General features: G+C 47.0%; 1 protein-coding gene across 1 annotated transcript in view; it reads right to left on the bottom strand.

Annotated features, from left to right (window-relative positions):
- The window catches only part of Sdk1 (sidekick cell adhesion molecule 1), a 953,795-nt gene that overhangs the window by 220,909 nt on the left and 714,582 nt on the right, over positions 1–18,304 (bottom strand). Inside the window, exon 14 of the mRNA XM_021222746.2 lies at positions 10,268–10,404. Coding sequence (XP_021078405.1) covers positions 10,268–10,404 — 137 coding nt within the window. The remainder of the gene's footprint in view (positions 1–10,267; positions 10,405–18,304) is intronic.

Here is an 18,304-nt window from a genome sequence, read left to right as displayed (position 1 = left end):
TGCAAGTCACATACATATGCAATCCAAGCAGTTGGGAAATGGAGGCAGGAGGATTGCAGCAAGTCAGAGGCCACCACTGACTACATTATGAGGCCCAGTCAGAGGCAAAGTGTTGTTCCTCGGTGGAATTGTTTTTTGTTTTTTGTTTTTTTTTTTTTGCAATTTCACAAAATAGTTCTATTTTCTCATGATGAGAAATAGTAAAATCTGGGAGGACGAGGGAAGTCATTGTATTTAAAACACATTAAAATGTTACAAGAACTACAAGTAGAAAAACAAACAAAACCACCCCCCCAACACCCCTCCCCCCAAAAACCTCAAACAAACCAAAAACACCTGATGGTGACCTACTAGGTCCAAATACAACCCAGACCCTTTTTTTTTTTTTAAATTTGAGACAGTGTCTCACTGTGTAGCTGTGGCTATCCTAGAACTTGCTGTGTAGGCCAGTCTGGCCCCCAACTCTAAGAGGGTCTCTTGCCTCTGCTTCCCCTTTACAGTGCTGAAAACAAGGGTATGTGTCACCATGTCAAGTCTGTTTATTGTTTGTTTGTTTGTTTTTTAAAGCAGGAACATTTAGCATGTGAAAAATTAACATTATAAATAACTGGATTGTTCAATAAATCATGCGTGTAGAATGAAAACCAGAAAAAGTTGTATAGTATGCCTATATTCCAAGTGAATTAAAAAGTTACATATGTGGAAAATTAACATCTTAAAATAAAGGTGCAAATCTATGACATTTATTTTTATACCTAATAATGCTAAAATATCCAAATACAAAAGCAAATGGAAGAAAACATAAGAGAAACAGCAGCAGACTAAACTACATAAGAATCAAACACTTCTTTGTCAAAAATAACCCACAGTGCTGGGTTGGATGAAGTTCTGTTGGTAGGGAGCATGCACTGAGCCTTGGATTCAATCCCCGGAACTTCATAAACCAGGCATATTGGCAAATGTCTGCCATCTCAGCAAGTGGGAGATGGAGGCAGGAGGATTAGAATTCCAAATTCATGTTTGGCTGCACAATAAATTTGAGAGCAGGCTGGGATACATGAAATCCTGACTACAGTATAAATAAATAAAATCTACAAAAATTAAGTGGAAAAAGAAAATTGGAAAAAAAAAACAAACCAAACTAAAGCAAAAAAACTTGTCATAAATGACAGACGAAAGAAATACCAAATCCTCGTTAGAAAAACGGAGGAAAGAAAGCTGACAGATCACAGCAAGAAAAGGAGAAAAAAAGCCAAGCAACTTGGAAAAAAACGTGTCCAGCTGTGCTGGGGATCAAAACTATGAACACGTGTGCAGCTATCGGACGGAAGACACAGGTTACAACCACGGTCTCCTGAAAACATAGGAGGTTGCTTTGCAAACCTGAAGGATGAGATTAGTAAAAATAACGATTGCCATCTGGTGTCACCGAAGTTGTTTCCTGCCTTTGGGGTTACTTTAAGGACCGTCATTGCCCAGTGCGCGGTTCAGCACCACGGACAGCACACAGAGGAGCACGGACTGTGTTTACCATGCGAGAGACGGCCTGTGGCTGCGCCTCCTAGAGGACAAGATGGGAATAGCACAACCTAGGCTGTCTTTGTGGAAAGACATAGTAGGGAGACAGAAAGTGCCCTGACACTTTCTGGGCACAGCTGACAGGACTTGATAAGTAGAATTGGATCACAGAATGTCAGGAATGGGAGGGGGTGGGGGTTTGGGGAAGATATAATTCTCAGACATGCTCAGGAAGTACAAGCAATGCTTGCTGCCGAAGCACAAAGAAAGCAAACCAGTAAGAGGCTGGAGACAAATATGGAGAGGCAGGCGGTGGCCGGATGATGAATGGTGCTGTCCCCCATGCTAATCAGCCTAGAATCTATTCCTCAAGCGAGGACTAGTTCTACAGAGGATGGTTAGGATAGCAAGACTGTGAGAAGACAGGCCAGCGGCTGGATATAATATAACTTTTGGGTTACATTAAGCTCCCAGTCTTGCTACACAGTGCTCCTTGGAGAATTTACGGCTCCCATAAAGGGGTTTCCAGAGGGGGAATTCCCTTGGCTGGGCCTAGAGCATGGTTCAGCGCCAATAACAGCGCCTCCTAGAGGCAGAAATGGACATAACACTCCCTACCTTCCATCTTAGTCAAGCCAAGCTCCCTTTAGGAATTGCTCTGGAGCTGCTCCCAATGGCTCAATGAGGAATGGCCTTGAGGGAGGCACACAGGGCAATGGGACAGAGTGGCAGTCATTCTCCATCAGCAGTTGTGGAGAGGGTAAAGGGAAGTAGGTTGTGGGGGAGAGGAATGTGGCAGGAACCCTGAATAGCTTCACATGTCTAGCTAAGAGGAAGCATGCTCTGGGGTAAAGGTGACAAGTACTACAGTAGACAGGAGGACTTGTCTGAGTATGGAAGCAGTCCAGGCATAGCCTCTTTGGACTCCAGACTGAGGCTCGGGGAGGATTCAGTTAGAGACACATTGGAGAGTCTCTGCGGGGAAGGAGAATAGCAGAGACACAGAGTCAGTGGGCAAGCAGCTGGATGAGGAGGTTGTGTTTTTGAGGCTTCAGTGACCACCAACACATAAGGGACAGGAGAGAATCGAGTCTGTCAGGGCAAGTAGAGACAGAGCAAAATAAGAGGTGAGGCAGGGGAGAGATTGCTCAGCCTGTACTGGGCTTGTGAAGCAAGCAGGGGGACCTGCGTTCAATTCCCAGGACCTCATAACAAGCCAGTGCGGTAGTCCGTACATGCCATCCCAGTGCTGGGGAAATGAAGACAGACAAACCCCTGGGGTGCACTGGCCAGCCACTGCGGCCTGCTTGATGAATTCTGTTACTTGAGACCTTGTGTTCAAAAAACAAAGTAGATGACAACTGAGGAATGACATCTGAGTTGTCCTCTGATCTCCACACACATGTATACATATGTGCATGGACATCTGTAGGCACACATTCACCCCAACACATACATGAGTGAAAAAGGGGGCAGAGGTGGGGTCACAGGAGCAAAAAGTTCAGGATGACTCCAGAATGGAAGGAGCGATCAAGAAGGAGGCTGGGGATGGCAAGGCTTGGCAGAGGTGTGATGAGGCTTGACAGGGGTGTGGCAGGGAAATGGCAGGGAGTGGTAGGGGAATAATAGGGACTTGACAAGGCATGGCAGGGGTCATGACAGGTGTGTGGCAGGGGTGTGATGGGGTGAGGCAGGATGTAGCTTCAGGGGAAGAAGAACAGGGAAAGAGGGTGGTGAAGTTGTGATGACTAGCAGAGCCCTCTCTCTCTCTTTTAGGCAGAAGGGGCCCGAGTGAGGGAGACCTGGAGGCCAAGAGGGACTGAATGCTGTAGCCACGTGATGGAGGATGTAGGCAAGAGTGACCCAGATATGAAATGAAGGACTCTAATGACTATTTCCTAGTCTATTAATTTTTTTCTCTTGGGCCAGGGAATCACTATGTAGATGGCCCATGCTGGCCTCAAACTCACAATCCTCAGACCTTCACTCTCTCAGTGTGGGAGTTACAAGTGTGCACTATCATACCTGGCTATGAGTATATATAAATTTGTAATTAAAGTACAAAGATTTTTATATTATAACTAAGTTTAAATTTTAGAAATACAAAATTGTAGCTATGAACACTCACACTTACTAGAAGCAAAACCTAAGAACTAGTATCATAAGGTATTTATGTTTTTTTTTAAATATAAATATAGCATGGATAACTTACCAGGAGATAGGCGGCAGTAGGCACTAAGCTTAAAAACTATCATGAGAAAATGACTTGATTTTTCTTACTAACTGGTAAAAGGCAACCGCAACTCTTGTTCATCAGGAGGATGTCTTGGCCCAGCCCACGGCAAACAGGCAGGGTCTCAGTTTAAGAACTAGAATCACCGCTCCTAAATATCAGGGTTTCTATGGAGACTTGTGGTGTTACATTGAGAATATGCATTTTTAATACTGCCAAATGTTCATTTACGTTCAGTGATAAATTTATAAAAAAGGAGCATCACAGCTCTTTTACGGAATGAACATTGAGCGTGTGCCTGCTCTCTGTGTGTGTGTGTGTGTGTGTGTGTGTGTGTGTGTGTGTGTGCGCGCGCGCTCATGGGCAGGCCAGAGAGGTCGATGATGTCAGTGCCTTCCTCAGCTGCACCCCTCATTACTTTTGAGACAGGGTCTCTCCCTGACTCTGATTGGTCTCCCTAGCCTTGTATCACAGTTTTAATTAGTTCACTGATTCCAATAAGATATTCCAATTGTGTCAAGAAAGAAACAAACCATACATACGTACATCAATAATGCTAAAATGAATTGACAAATAGAAGCAAAACTGATCAATATCTACAGAGCTACAATCAGGCACAGCTCTACCTTCTATAGCATAAAATCTATTTGCATCCATCTGCATTTTTACAGACCAGAACTACTTGAATTGTAGCAACTTTTCTAGAATTTACAGGGTTCTGAGATGGCCCAAAGAGAAGCCTCTGTGAAATGAAGTCAGAGGAGATGCCTGGTGAGACCTGCATTCATTTACATCCTTGGTCTACATCAGAGCTTTTCAAGTTCTTTTCCCAACAGCTCTCATTAAAAACCCTGACCCCATAGACACATCGTTCTTGGCCACAGTCAGTACAGATTTTAGAAAGTAAGAAAACTGCTTTTCATTTTACGACCAAATTCTCATGTTACCCGAAAGTCCAGGAATTCAGCTCCATAGAGAAGTCCTTTCTGCTTGTATCTCCAGACCTGCCTACCTCAGCTCACCAGGTGGGTACCCTGAATCAGTCTTATGACAGTGCCAGCTCTGCCTATGCCTCTAGCTTACCAAGAGGCACCTTCAAACTTCATGGCAAGAGGAACCTAATACGACTACAGGGGCCAGACATTCTCCACGCAGTTTTGACTCTAGTTAAGTGCATTGAACCACTCTCCTCCATGGTGGTCTATAAACCTCAGAGAACGCTTTTCTTTAATGGTAGGAGTTGTGGTGAAATCAAGCATTAAGGAGGCCCCTGCCTCAGCCACTGAGCTGCACCTGCCTGGTTCCTCCAGGATCCAGGGCATCCAGGAGAACAGCAGTCTGTCAGCCTGCTAGGCTGCAAGAGTTGGCAGCAGCCGCTCTCCCAAGTAGCTGGCATGTTGGGTGGGTAGCTGGGGTTATTTAGCACTGTCCACTTCTCAGTGTTGAGTGTGGGCCAAATACAATCTCCATTTCAGTGTGCCTGCTGCTAAGCGCTTCTCTCTGGCTGTAATTAGTCTGCATGTTCAGCTGCTTCTTAACGGCACTCATTCCTAATAAAAATAAAAAGCCCATCACAGGTCCAGATGACTGAGGCGACCCTCCGATAAGAAGGCAGACGACCAACCAACTGGTAACAACACATGCTGCTTCCACCGAGGCCACAGATTTATCTTACGGGTTTGAAATCAAGGACCGGCACGCAGCAACTGTTCTGCCCTCTCAATGCTTGGCAGGAGTAAGGGCAGCCCCGAGCTGAGACATGAGATGAGAGTCAACTCAGATGAGAGTCAACTGGTCAGTGAGGGACCAGTCAGTGCCAGTCTTTGGGATGTCCTTAGCAAACCGAAGCATCTGAAAAACACCTGCCAAATTGACTATTGTGTGTTCTTGGTGACCATTGGTCAAGCGTAAGGACAGATAGGGGCTGGCAGGGTGGCTGGCTGATAGAGAGCTTGTTTAGCATGTGCAAGATACTGGGTTTAACTGCAGAACCTCAACACACAAGAAACAGAAAGTAGTGACAAGTATATATATATATATATATATATATATATATATATATATATATATATAATACACACATATGTATATACTCTACATGTAAATTTGCATATGCATATGTATGTGTGTGTATTATGTGTGCATATGCATGCAGGTGCATGTGTGTACATATGTATGTGGAAGCCAGAGATCAATATCAGGCATCATTTTTCAGTTGTCCACACTGTTTTTCCAGACAAGGTTTCTCACTGGGTCTCACTGATTGAGCTCCACCAGTGAGCACCAGGGATCCACTGCTCTCCACTTTTCCAGCCCCAGGGTGACCAAAGTGCATCATCACTCTCAGATTGCTATTGTAAGTTCTGGAGGGTCAAACTCAGGTCTTTGGGTTTGCACATCAGGTTCTTTACTGATTGAGCCTTGAGCGCTGACGTGTTTGACCATGTCCTTGTCTGAAGTTACTTTATGTCTGTGTTCCAGCACACCTCAGACTGCCTGGTCAATCAACATAGACGGATGGATAGTTACATAAAAATCTTGCTTCTCATTTAAAATAAGTCTTTCTGTCAGTTGGGAAATGGCTTGTGTAGTATTTTGAATCAGTGCCTGCTTTGGTGACAAGAAGAGAAGGTACAACAGTTTCCTGGTAGAAGACTGCCCAGAATATCATGTTGTATAGCACTCTCCTAGGAACTGAAACATCTCATGTTAGGGGGAGGCTCCTTAGAACTGAGGAAGTAAACAAATGGAAAGTCTCAGGAAGTTCCTGAAACTTACCAGATGCACATGGCCCCTTCTTCCCCAAAGTTACATAAGCACTAAAGATGGCTTAGAGGAGGAGACTCTCTGACCCTTTGAGCTGCCTGGAAGTTGTGCAGAGAACTCTAGGGCTCCAGCTTTCTTGAATCGTTACCTGTCAGTCATGACAAGTGGGTTTTGATGATGCAGCTGCCTTTGATTGGTCCCTGCTCCTGTAAGTCACCTTGTGGGTGACCCCAAGCACTCACTGTACCTTGGTAGTATTGTTACTGTGGTCTGTTCCGGGTTCCCTATTTGGGTGAGTGGATGTTTGTTCCCATCTCCCCAGGGAAGAGTGTCATGCATCAGTCTATCCTGGTGGCTCTGCCAGATTCATGTTATCTCATTTGCAGAGTAGATACTAAACTCCAGGGACAGGGACACAAAAGCGAGCAGAACACGGCTCTTTGTCTCCAGGAGATGGATGCCTGCCGGAAGCTGTCCTTATGGTGGATATCTGTCAACTTCAGATGACAAGAGCTCTGCTCCTGTCACATTCTCTCCACACAGATCATCGTCAAAGGCCACACAGCCATGACATCCTCAGGAAAACCTTGTCTTCTGAAAGGCTATTTTAATAAATAATGCTGTCTCTTCCTTCTCTGACTGGGGGTTAAATGGAAACACTGTTATCATGCAGCCCAGTCCCAGGCTTGCCTCCTCTATGGAAGGAAGTGAGGTCAGAGGTCAAGGAGGGAGAAAGGCTTGACTCTAGCATCTCCTGTGAGCTGTGTCCAAGCCTGCTATTGCAGCTGAGGCATGGATTTAGGATCCAGAAAGTGGATATAAAATATAGCTCTATGGTAGAGCACATGCTTAGAATCCTGTGGTGATGCGGCATGGTTCAGAGGAAGAGAGGCTGCCTAAAATACCCCTGTAAGGGACTGGAATGTGGCTCATCAGTAGAGCACTGACCTAGAACCCACCAGTGAAAGGCCGGGGGTGTGGTCGGTGGTAGAATTCTTACCTAGAACTCATCCCTGACTTAAAAAAAATAATGTTAAGGAAGACTCCAGCTTGTAGTCCAAAAGTTACATTGTGCTGTGTGGAGCCCCTTGGAGGGGGACAGTGGCTGAGGGGGACAGGGGCTGAGGGGCAACGGTAGAGCCCAGCAAGGTGAGAAAAAGGAAGCAAGCAGAGGTTCTCAGGATTGGAGACTTTAGGCTTACATCCTGAATGCTGCAGGAGCAGGGTGGGGCTCACAGGGAGAGACCAGGCCCATTGCTATTTGGAGAGAATCAGCATTGATGTTTGTAGAGAGAATGGCTAAGAACAGAAAAACAGATGCAGGGCCTGGGGAGGCAACTGGGGCAGCTGAGGTGTCCTTGCTGGGAATCCTGAGAGGGCCTGGGCAAGGGTGTCAGAGAAACCTAGGACTGATGGCCAGAACTGCTGCTGCTCAGGTGGGTGGGGTGGAGGGTATGGGGGACGGTTCTCAGTCTGTGGCTTGAGTGACATAGGAACTGGGCTCCCAGGGAAGGAAATGCTGGGTGAGAAAAGAGGGCCGAGGTCAGGGCTGAAATGATGATGAGATGCTAGTGAAAGCGTCTATGTCTGTTACCACAACTAGGGAGGGATGGGGGGGGGGCTCTAGGCTGGGTTCTGAGGCAGGACAGAAAGACGGAAAATGAGGAGGACACAGGGAGGGAAGGATCCTCTCACACTGGCTTAAGCTATGGCCAGCAGAGTGGCAAGAATTCCAACTCAGGCAACAGCGTCTGCTGTGAAGGTGGCCAACACAGAGACAATGCTCTTTTCTACAGAGGCATCTCCAAGAAAAATGCTAACCTAGCCGTGAAGCAGGCTTGGGGCCTGAATACGTGGGCCTTGCCTGGGGCCTCATTCCTCTCGGGAATCTTAAACAAGACCACTAACTTTTACAAGGAAGATGCCCCATTGTCCTACATCCCTCCCAGAGAGCATTTCACTCTGTCAGTTTCAACCCTGTCAGGTGCCCCTCAGCCCTCTCCCCCTGACCCTTATGACTTCATTTAGGTCCCCTGTTAACACTTTGAGGGGCAGCATCAATAACACCAAGATGGTTTTTGCATGAATATTACAAAGGGTAGGAGGGGCAGAAGCCCATACCCATCTTTCTTCCCAAGTACCTCACTTTCTCCTAATCCTCTTGCTTAAAAATTATATTAAAATTGTCTTTTAATAAACGCAGGCTCAGCTTCTTGCTGCCTCACCCTGAATCTTTTCTGTGGTGAAGTCAGGAATCTAGCTTTATTTGAGTTGAGGTCCCTAAAAGATTAAAGGGGACTTCTCAGGATGCTGAGCGAGCATGATGGTGTGTAGCTGTACCTCTGCGCCTGTCACTGCTGACCCCCACCCCTGGTGTGTGTCACTGAAGAGCTGGCAGAGTCACTAGGGGGTCAGGGAGGAGCAAGCAGGAGAAGGCATGAAGGTAGTGGAGGAGGGGAGGGAAGCCAGAGTTAAGGAAGTGTCTTGGAAGCAGGGAGGAAGCCACAGGGTCTACTGAGTCTAGCCCAGAGAAGAGTGATGGAGACCTTCATACCCTGCAATGTAAAGACACACCTGGCTCTGTCATAGGAAGGAATCAGCACACATATGCTACCAGCAGCCTAGTGTGCACATATGCGCGCACCCGTGTGTGTGTGTGTGTGTGTGTGTGTGTGTGTGTGTGTGCGCGCGCGCACACACACACACACACACACATACACACACACACATATTGTTCTGAGTTAACCCCTCCCAGCCCAGGTGCCCTGGAGGAGTACAAGGTTGACAAGAGCAGGCGCTAACTGGATTCAGGCACTGTGTGCATGCCCGACATGCAGACAGAAGGAAGAGGACCAGGGCTGGAAGCAGGTGCACAGGCACTACAATCTCAGAAACCCGCTGACCTCCTGAGGGGATGGACAGCTCTGAGATGATTGACTGCCTGCCCTCCCCACCCCCATAGGACCCATCACTAATGACGAGTGTAGGTAGTTATTTAGGATGCTGACCCACTGTCCTCTCAGAGGGCTTGCTCTCTGAACAAAGTGCAGATCTAAAGGGTTAGTTCCTGTCTCTCTCTGTTCATGGGCTTCCACAAATGACAGGCAGGAAGTTACAAAACCCTCCCAGGATGCAAAGGCCTGCTACTGCCCACTCTGAAGTCAGCTCCAGGAGGCACTATGATCCCCTTTCCAACAGGCTGCAGGGAAAACACTGTCCGCTAGAACCTCTGAGGTAGTCTCATGGACTTAGCTACTCCGGTTAGGCCTGGCCTCAAGTCCAGGTCCTCTCAAGAGCCCATTAAGGACCCCCCAACCCCCAACCACATGGCTCTTTCCTCTCCTACATACCAGCTTGCTTTTGCTTTGTTACCTGTGGGGTGGGAAAGGTCATGCCATTAAGAACACATGAAATCTGATGTCTGGGGCTGAGGAGATGGCCCTGTTAGCGAGAAGCACAGGACCTGAGTTCAGATCTCTGGCACTTGTGGAACCCCAGTGCCAAGGCAAGCAGAGACAGAAGGATCACTGGGGCATGCTGGTCACCTGCTGAGACAGGTGAGAGACCCTGTCTCAGGGGAGTAAGGCTAGGAGTGACAGAGCAGGACCTCCAACGTCCTCCTCTGGTCTCTTAAGTTTGCACAGGCGCATCCCATGCCACACATACACACACACACACACACACACACACACACACAGAGACTCACACGTCTGGTGTATGTTTGGGGCCAGCACTCGCTTTGTTACTTACTGTTTTCAGATACTTGCACAATGTAGTAAAGGACCGGGCTGTTTCCATCAAAGGGCCGCACCCAGGATAGTGTCACCGAGTGGCTGCGTGCTGGACTCAAGCTGGCCAGCAGATTTTGAGGCGGGTGAGGCAGCTCACTAGAGGCAAGGAAGTAAAAAGAACAAGAGAACAGTGAAGTCAGTCTTAGGGGTCATCTGACGCCCACGATGGCGAGAGCGGGTGTGTGCTGTTCTGGAATGAGAATGAACTAGTCCCTCTCTCTGTGCTCCCCGAAGAACACACAAAGACCAGATCCACCCCCCTGTGGTGTAATTTAAACATAACTTGATGTGATCTTTGCGGTTCCTCAATCACAACACAGGTAACTTCACAGGGGCCCTGTGTGCACTTTTATTACATTCTAATTGGTCTTGTTTTGTGTATGCAAGTGCACGTGTGTGTGTGTGCCCGTGTGCACATGTGTAGGCTAGAGATTGAGTCGGGTATTAATCAGTTTTAACTGTTAACTTGATATAACTTAGAATCACCTGGGAAGAAAGTCTCAAGGAGGGATTGTCTAGACCGGGTTAGCCTATGGGCATATCTATAGGGCATTGTCTTGATTGTCTCAGTTGAAGTGAGCAGATTCAGCCCACTATGGGTGGCATCACTCCCTGGGCTTTAAACTTGAACTGTGTAAGAGTAGAGGAAGGCATCTGAGCATTAAGCAGAGCATTCAGGTATCCCTGTGGATATGATACAACTACCTGCTTCGAGTTTCTGCCACATCAGCTTCTCCACGGTGATGAACCATGACCTAGAAATGTGAGCTAAGATAAATCCTTCTACCCCAAGTTGCCTTGTGTCAAGGTATTTTATCACAGTGATTGGAAGGAAACCAAAACGTGTACACTTAATTTTTGAGGTGGTCTTACCCATTCATTCAGCTAGGCTGGCTAGCCAGGGGACTGTAGGGATCCTCTGTTTCTGTCTCCCCAGAGCTGAATTATGGGTGCTCACCATTGCACCCAGTTTTTTACATAGGTGCTTGAGACTGAACTCATGGTCTCATGTTTCTGCAGAAGCCTTTTACCAGCTGAGCCATACCCCTGGCCTGGCATTATATCATTAATGAGACAAAATGTAGCCAATGGTTTGTCTATGCAGCTAGAGGCTGTTCATGTAAACCCAGCAAGCCCTATAAAGAGGAAAGCCTGGTGGTGAGGATCTGTCCAGTGTGAGGGGTTTCCACACTTCCCCCTTCTTAGACAAGTGGACTGCCTTACTTATCCACAGCACGAGGTTATACTGTAGCTCTGTCTTAGGGAGAGTCATAGAGGTTTGGGGAAAGCACTTAGGAGTAAATGTGGTGAATCAATGAATCAGCTATAGATATAGTAACACATGGACAAGGCCATAAAATGCAAGTGTAACTCTGGCACATAAGTTGCAAAAAGAAGTCACTAATTTCAAACAAAAACAAAAACAAAAAAAAAACCCAAAACAAAGTTTTTGCTGGGATTTACTGGAGAAAATCCAAAGTCTCTACCTTGACACTGAAGCTGTGCAAGTTCACTTCAGCCTTACATCTCTGGGACTTGGGATCTGGGCCTGCCCCATGCTCCTCCTTCATGTTGGCCACTCCCATAATAGACCTGGTACCACAGATGGGAAGACTTCCAAGTGGCAACCTGTATCCCCACAAATTTGTTTTGGGTCTCTCTTGGATATCAGTTACTAGAGAACCACATGGATCAGATCAAATGCCAACATTCAACTTGACATTTTGGAAGCTTGGGGCTCTATCTATCTATCTATCTATCTATCTATCTATCTATCTATCTACCCATCCCTTCATTGATTGGCTGGGTCTTACTAGCCCTGGCTAGCCTAGAACTTCCATCTGTCATCCATCCATCCATCCATCCACCCATCCATCTATCCATCCATCTACCCATCTGTCATCTATCCATCATCCATTTATTGGCCAGGTCTTGTCAGCCCTAGCTAGCCTGAAACTGACTATGTTGGCTACACTGGCCTTGAACTTGCTATGGCTCTCCAACACCTGATCTAACAGTGATGGGTTCTCAAGCACACAGTACTAAGGCCCCCTCTATACTTGACTATGTGTGTGCTCATGTATGTGTGTGTGTGTTCATATGCATGTGTGTGCATCTGTGTGCAGCATTTGCATGTGGAGTCACAGGTGGAAGTTCGGTGTCATGCTCAATTATTCCCAGTCAGGCTCTCTCTTGAACCCAGGGCTCACAGATTTGGCTGGTGGGGCTGCTCAGCAAGCCCAGAGATCCTCTGATATCCATTTCCCCAGTGTACAGGTGTACACTGTTCTTTCTTATATTTTACCCAGCCTTAATGGCTGAGCCATCTCTTCAGCCCAAGTGTTTTTTTAATCTTAATTTAAAAAATATCCCTTTTCATTGAGAATAGGCTCTTTGCTGGTCAGTGGAGATGCATGTGTTTAATTCCAGCACTCAGAGGGCAGAGGCAGGCAGATCTCTGAGTTCAAGACTAACCTGGTCTACAGACTGTTTTCCAGGACACGGAAGGCTAGATAGAGAAACCTGGTCTCAAAAAACCAAAACCAAAATCAAATCAAAACAAAAAAAAAAGGATACAACAACAACAACAACCACACCCCAAACCAAACCAAACCAACCCCCCAGACCCCAAACAAAACAAAATATATTGCTCTCAAATATATTGATTAGTTTCCCCTCCTTCTATGCATCCCAGCCATACACTCCAATCTGGACATACTCAGCTTTTTCTGTGGGTTCTGGGGATCCAAATTCAGGTTCTCATGCTGGCATAGCAAGTACTTAACCAACAGAGCCCTCTTCCCAGCCCCCAAACTGATACTTTTCATTTAAAAATGTCCCTGTGGGCTGGGGTGGTAGTTCCTGTTGAAGTCCTTTCCATTCTCAGCATGGCTCAGAGAGAAATGCCCCTGCTCTATTTCAAAACTGATGAAGTTGTTTGTGCTCAGCTGTGTAAAAAGCACAGCTCTCACCCATGAACCTGTTGGCAAACGAACATGTTCCATAGAGATATGACTGTGTTGTGTATTAGCACACAAACACAAAAGACAAGTCTTGAGTGTGGAATATTGTCTTGTGTTCTCCTTAACTGTGACTCAAGTTTGGAATCAGATAAGAAGCTCCTCTTTCTATTTAACTTATCTGATAACCAAGCCTCCATTAGACCCCAATAAACACTATTCAAGAGGGAGGGGCAGGATGAAAAATATCCACTCTCAAGTCCCATTTCTTTTTGTTTCCTCCAAGATAGATTAGGTTTGGTCTGAAACAAAACCAACGTTGTTGAATGGTCCCAAGTAAAAAACGTCCATTTGTTACTGTACTCGTTGCTGTGACAAAAGGCCTGGTGAAAGCGACTTAAGTAGGAAGGTTTGCTTTGGCTCACAGTCTGAAGGAACAGTCCAGCACTGTGGGAAGGCATGGGGTGGGAAGGCATGGTGGCAGGGGTGGTGCTCACACTGCATCCACAGTTAAGAAGCACAGAAAGACAAATGCTATGCTCTGTTTCATTTATCCTGTTTCTCCAGCTCAGGTCTCCAGCCCGTGGAGCGGTAATACCAATGCTCAGGGTGGGTCTTCCTGCCCCAGTTAACTCAAACAACCCTAAAATGCCCAGAGGTGTGTCTCCTTGGTGTTTCCAGATTCTGTCAAGTGGGCGATATTCATTTTTACACAAACCAAGAGTACATTTGACTAAAAATACCCAGATAAAACTGTTGATAAAAAATAGTTTTGTTTTGTTTTGTTTTGTTTTGTTTTTCTGGTCTGGGATGGATGGAGTTTCTAAATCCTTGGGATGGGGTTGTCTCTGTCATTCCTGCAATACCACAGCTCAATGACTGGTTATGGGGTCACACAGCTGGGCCTTAGGTAGGTCCAGGACAATAAAGAAGTCATGGGATTGGAGGCCGGAGTGTCAACTCCATTTCTGACTTCTGTGGGATAGAAGGAAGATGGAGACATTCAATAATATAACAAGCATTCAGCCAACCAGGAAATGTCTATTGGATGTGGCTCTGCTGAGCGTCCGTGGCTGGTGTCATGAGGTAAGATGTGAAAGTCAATTCCACATAAGAGGATGTGGAACTGACTGAATCTTGTCCCATATGTCATACGCATGCATGTCTGCCTCCACGCAGAGCATGTGTATAGCCGCATTACTACAGCTGTCCCATACATGGCCAGATTCAGATGTTTCCCAACTCTCCAGCTCATTATTGGTCTGGTCATGCATTTTTTTTTCTCCTTTATAAAACCTGCAGCCAGAGCCACAGCTCTGTGTAGAGATTCTGCAGCTGAGGGCACAGGGGAAGCCCCAGCTAGTTAGCTTGTAGGGGGTATGGAAGCCCCAAGGCTCCCAGCTGCTGCCTGAAGCTTGGAGCTGTTCTGGAGTGTATGCCCTTGACTTGTGAGGTCTGCACTAATTCCAATTAATTAGTGTCCGAATTCCACTGCAAAGACAGCCTGATAATAGAAGCTGGTCTGACACAACAAACATGAACTTGAAAAGCGGCAGGAGCGGCCGGTGCTCCAGGCCACTGTGTGGACACAGAGTGATCCCCACCAGCAGATGAACGTGTGTGTGTGTGTGTGCACGTTTGCATGCACGTACACACACACACACACACACACACACACACACACACACACACACAGCCTCAGAGGAAGCCCTTGCCCCAGCCTGCCGTATGTACCTTAGGAGCTCACATATGGCTGTTTGTCTCTTTTTACATGTACTTAGTGTGTATGCATGTGTGTGTGTGCGTGTGTATGGGTGTGCATGCTTATATGTATGTGAATGTCCCATCACATGTTCACATGCAGATGCTTTTCTCAGTCACCCTCTCCCTTGAGACAGGGTCTTTCACTCAAGCTGGAGCTCACTGATTCGGTTAGACTGGGTAACTAGTGAGCCCTCCTGTCTCTGCCTCTCGAGTACTGAGATTATGGCCACGTGCCACTAGAAATGGCTTTTTACATAGGTGCTGTGGATCCAAACTCAGGTTCTCACGCTTAAGCTGCAAGTGTTCTAACTACTGAGACATCCCCAGCATGAGGCTTTCTCTCTAACTTGATGATGGTTATCATGGGAAAACCCTTGAGCAACAGGTCAGTAATGGATAATTAAGGCTTTCCTGTACTCTGAATGCATCCCAGAAAATCTTATCCAATAGGAGTAGACTATACCCAAGCATGTCACTGCCATACTTAAGAGGGTGGATGGATGATGTTTTGGGAGGTTCTCAGATGGTTATGACTGTATAACGTGAGGACATGACCGCTCTGAGGCACGGCTGAGGGAAGGTTTTACTGTAAACATGAGGGAGATATAGCCCTAGACATGGAATTGTCCAGAGCAGGGAGAGACAGAAGTGGACAGAAGTGGACCGTGAGAGAAGGGGTGGGGGAAGGAGAGAGGAAGAGAAGAATATGTGGGAAGAGGAGCCAGGACAGAGGGACAAGAGAGACAGAGGAACAAGAGGGGGGGAAGAGGGTATAGAGCGTATGTGGCCTGGATGGCAGAGTCATGTAGGTATGGGACGCTGGGGGAAGAGGGTAGTTTGTTAGCATTCCTCCTAGGCTCCGCCCAACAGTTATGGAGCAACAGCCAGCTAGGAGCCTGGCTGACTATAAAAAGACTGTTTGGCTTCTCCTGTGCTTTCTGACATTTTCTCTCTCTCTGACCCCCTCTTCTCGGACCCCTCTCCCTCTCCTCCCTCTCCTCCCTCTCCTCCCTCTCTCTCCTTCCCCTCCCCCCCCTCTCTCTCTGTTCCCTGTTGACCTCTTTCCTTCTTTCTCTCTCTCTTTCCTCTCTCCTTATCCTTCTCTGCCCCCTCTCTTTCTCTGCCTCTACCTCTCACCCCTCCTTCCCATGCTCGTATAAACTTCATTTTATACGAGACCTACTCTATGGCTGGTACCTGGCTCTGTGAGTGTGTGTGTGTGTGTGTGTGTGTGTGTGTGTGTGTGCCTCAGTGTGGGCCTGCTAAGGCACCCCTTCCTGGTGCATCATACTGAGTTTTACAAACTGTATCAGAAAGGAAGCCCACGTGATGGAGTTAAGGGTGGGGGTGGGGTGGGTAGAGCTGAGTGGAGCCTTGGGACTGAGTGACCTGGAGGTCAGCATGTGCTTCTGTATGCTAATAGGCACCATAGTTTAGTCATTTGTCCTGAGTTTCTTTTGGACCTGATAATACCCAGTGGGGACAAGCCAAAGAGAAAAGGAGCGATGGAAATGAAAGCCAGTTCCAAGTCACCTTACAATGGAAATGGGATGGAGAAATTGGCACCAAGTCACTTAGACCACAGTATTATTGGGCATTAACAACGGCCATAGTAACTGGAGCTCGCACAGGGCGGGGGAGACAGGAAGGGCGGTGTTCATAAGGGAGGAACAGTTTTGAACAATTGGTAAAATTGTGGCCAAGGGAGAATTGCTCCTGAGAAAGAGGACCAGGTCAGTCTTTCTCCATCAGGAAAGTCTTGCCCCTTTGATGTGCAAATCGTGACTTGGTCAAACCCATCTTCTTCCACTTTGCTCTGAGGAGGAAGACTCAGGGCCTGATAACGGTGGGGGATGGCGTCAGATTGTTCACTCCTTATTATGTCTTTGTCAGAAGTAGTTTATTGAAAGAATCCTCTCCCGATGCCTCAGGGTCTGAGCCTTCCAGTCAGCTCAGTAAATTAGATTTTTCTTTGTTCTTCTGGCTCCTAAGAATTAGACTCTTACTGCGGGAGGGGCCAGGTGATGCTAATTGGATCTTTAAATGATTGAACAATTAATCACACTATAACGCCTTAGGAACCTGGTTTTTCTGGCACGTTCAATAGGGCAAGATGCTTTCGGGACACGGGGCCACCCCAGGACTGTGATCCTGCCACTGCAGCACCAGTAAACTAGAAGGAAAGACAGGATCGAAACCCAAAGTGACAATGTTTTTGTTTGTTTGTTTTGTTGTTTTTGAGACAGGGTCTCAAGTATCCCAGACTGGCCAAGGTGTCTGTGTGATTAGTGTTATGTAAACATGTGCATGCTTGCACGTGTGTGCAGATGTGTGCATGTGATTGTGAAGGCTGAGGTTGACCTCAGGTGTCTTCGTTGACCACATGTCACATTATTCATTGAGGCAGGGTCTCTCCTTTGAACTTGGAGCACACTGACTTGGCTTGTTCCAGGTATTCCGTACCTCCATTTTCAGGGAGCTAAAACTACTGCCATGCCCAGGGATTGAACCTAGGGCCTCATGTGTTCTAGTCAAGCCCTCTATCAACTGAGCTACAACTCTAGCCTTCAAGGTGACAATGTTTACTGATGAAGATCTCTGTTGCTAATGTATAGAACACATCACAGAACCATCTAGAATTTTAGAGGGGGGATTATCAGAGCTTACATACACTGCTTGTCTTGGATAATGCAAACACCCTCCTGTTTTAACTTAGTAAGTGGGGTGAGGTATACTTAAACATTTATTGGGCACCTACTGTATACTTGGCTGAGGTAGGCACAGAGGGCTCAGTGGCAGGAGTCATGTCAGATGGCCATGGGGCCATGGTCAAGAGTAACACACAGTCTCAGGGATGGATGCATCAGGGATGGAAGCATCAGCTTCGACAAAGAGACCCACACCACAGGAGGCGACACTGCTCCTTCTGTGGTGGGGAGAAAGCATAGGAGCTTTATTTTCTTGAGAGTCCCTCTTCTACTGGGCTCAACACACAACTGAAGAAACACTGGCTGATTCCATTCCACGACAGTGCTGTGAGGTCAGTGCTGCCATGGCTAGCCTGCCAGCCGAGCCAACGGAGGGAGAGGAGCAAGGCAACCTGCTCCAAGTCCCACGGTAAGGTGGGATGGACCTGTGGTCATCCTGGCTCCTGACAGTTGGTTCTGCTGTAATCAACAGCCTTGTTACCAGTGATGTGGGCATGAAGCATCACTCAGCCAGCTTCTGCCTGAGATAAAGCTTCACGCTGAAATGATCAACCAAGGAGCAAT

The sequence above is a fragment of the Mus pahari genome, chromosome 23 (assembly GCF_900095145.1).
Source record: "Mus pahari chromosome 23, PAHARI_EIJ_v1.1, whole genome shotgun sequence".
In the NCBI taxonomy this organism is placed as follows: domain Eukaryota; kingdom Metazoa; phylum Chordata; class Mammalia; order Rodentia; family Muridae; genus Mus; species Mus pahari.
Note: the sequence above shows the minus strand (reverse complement) of the source record. Positions and strands in the feature narration are given on the sequence as shown.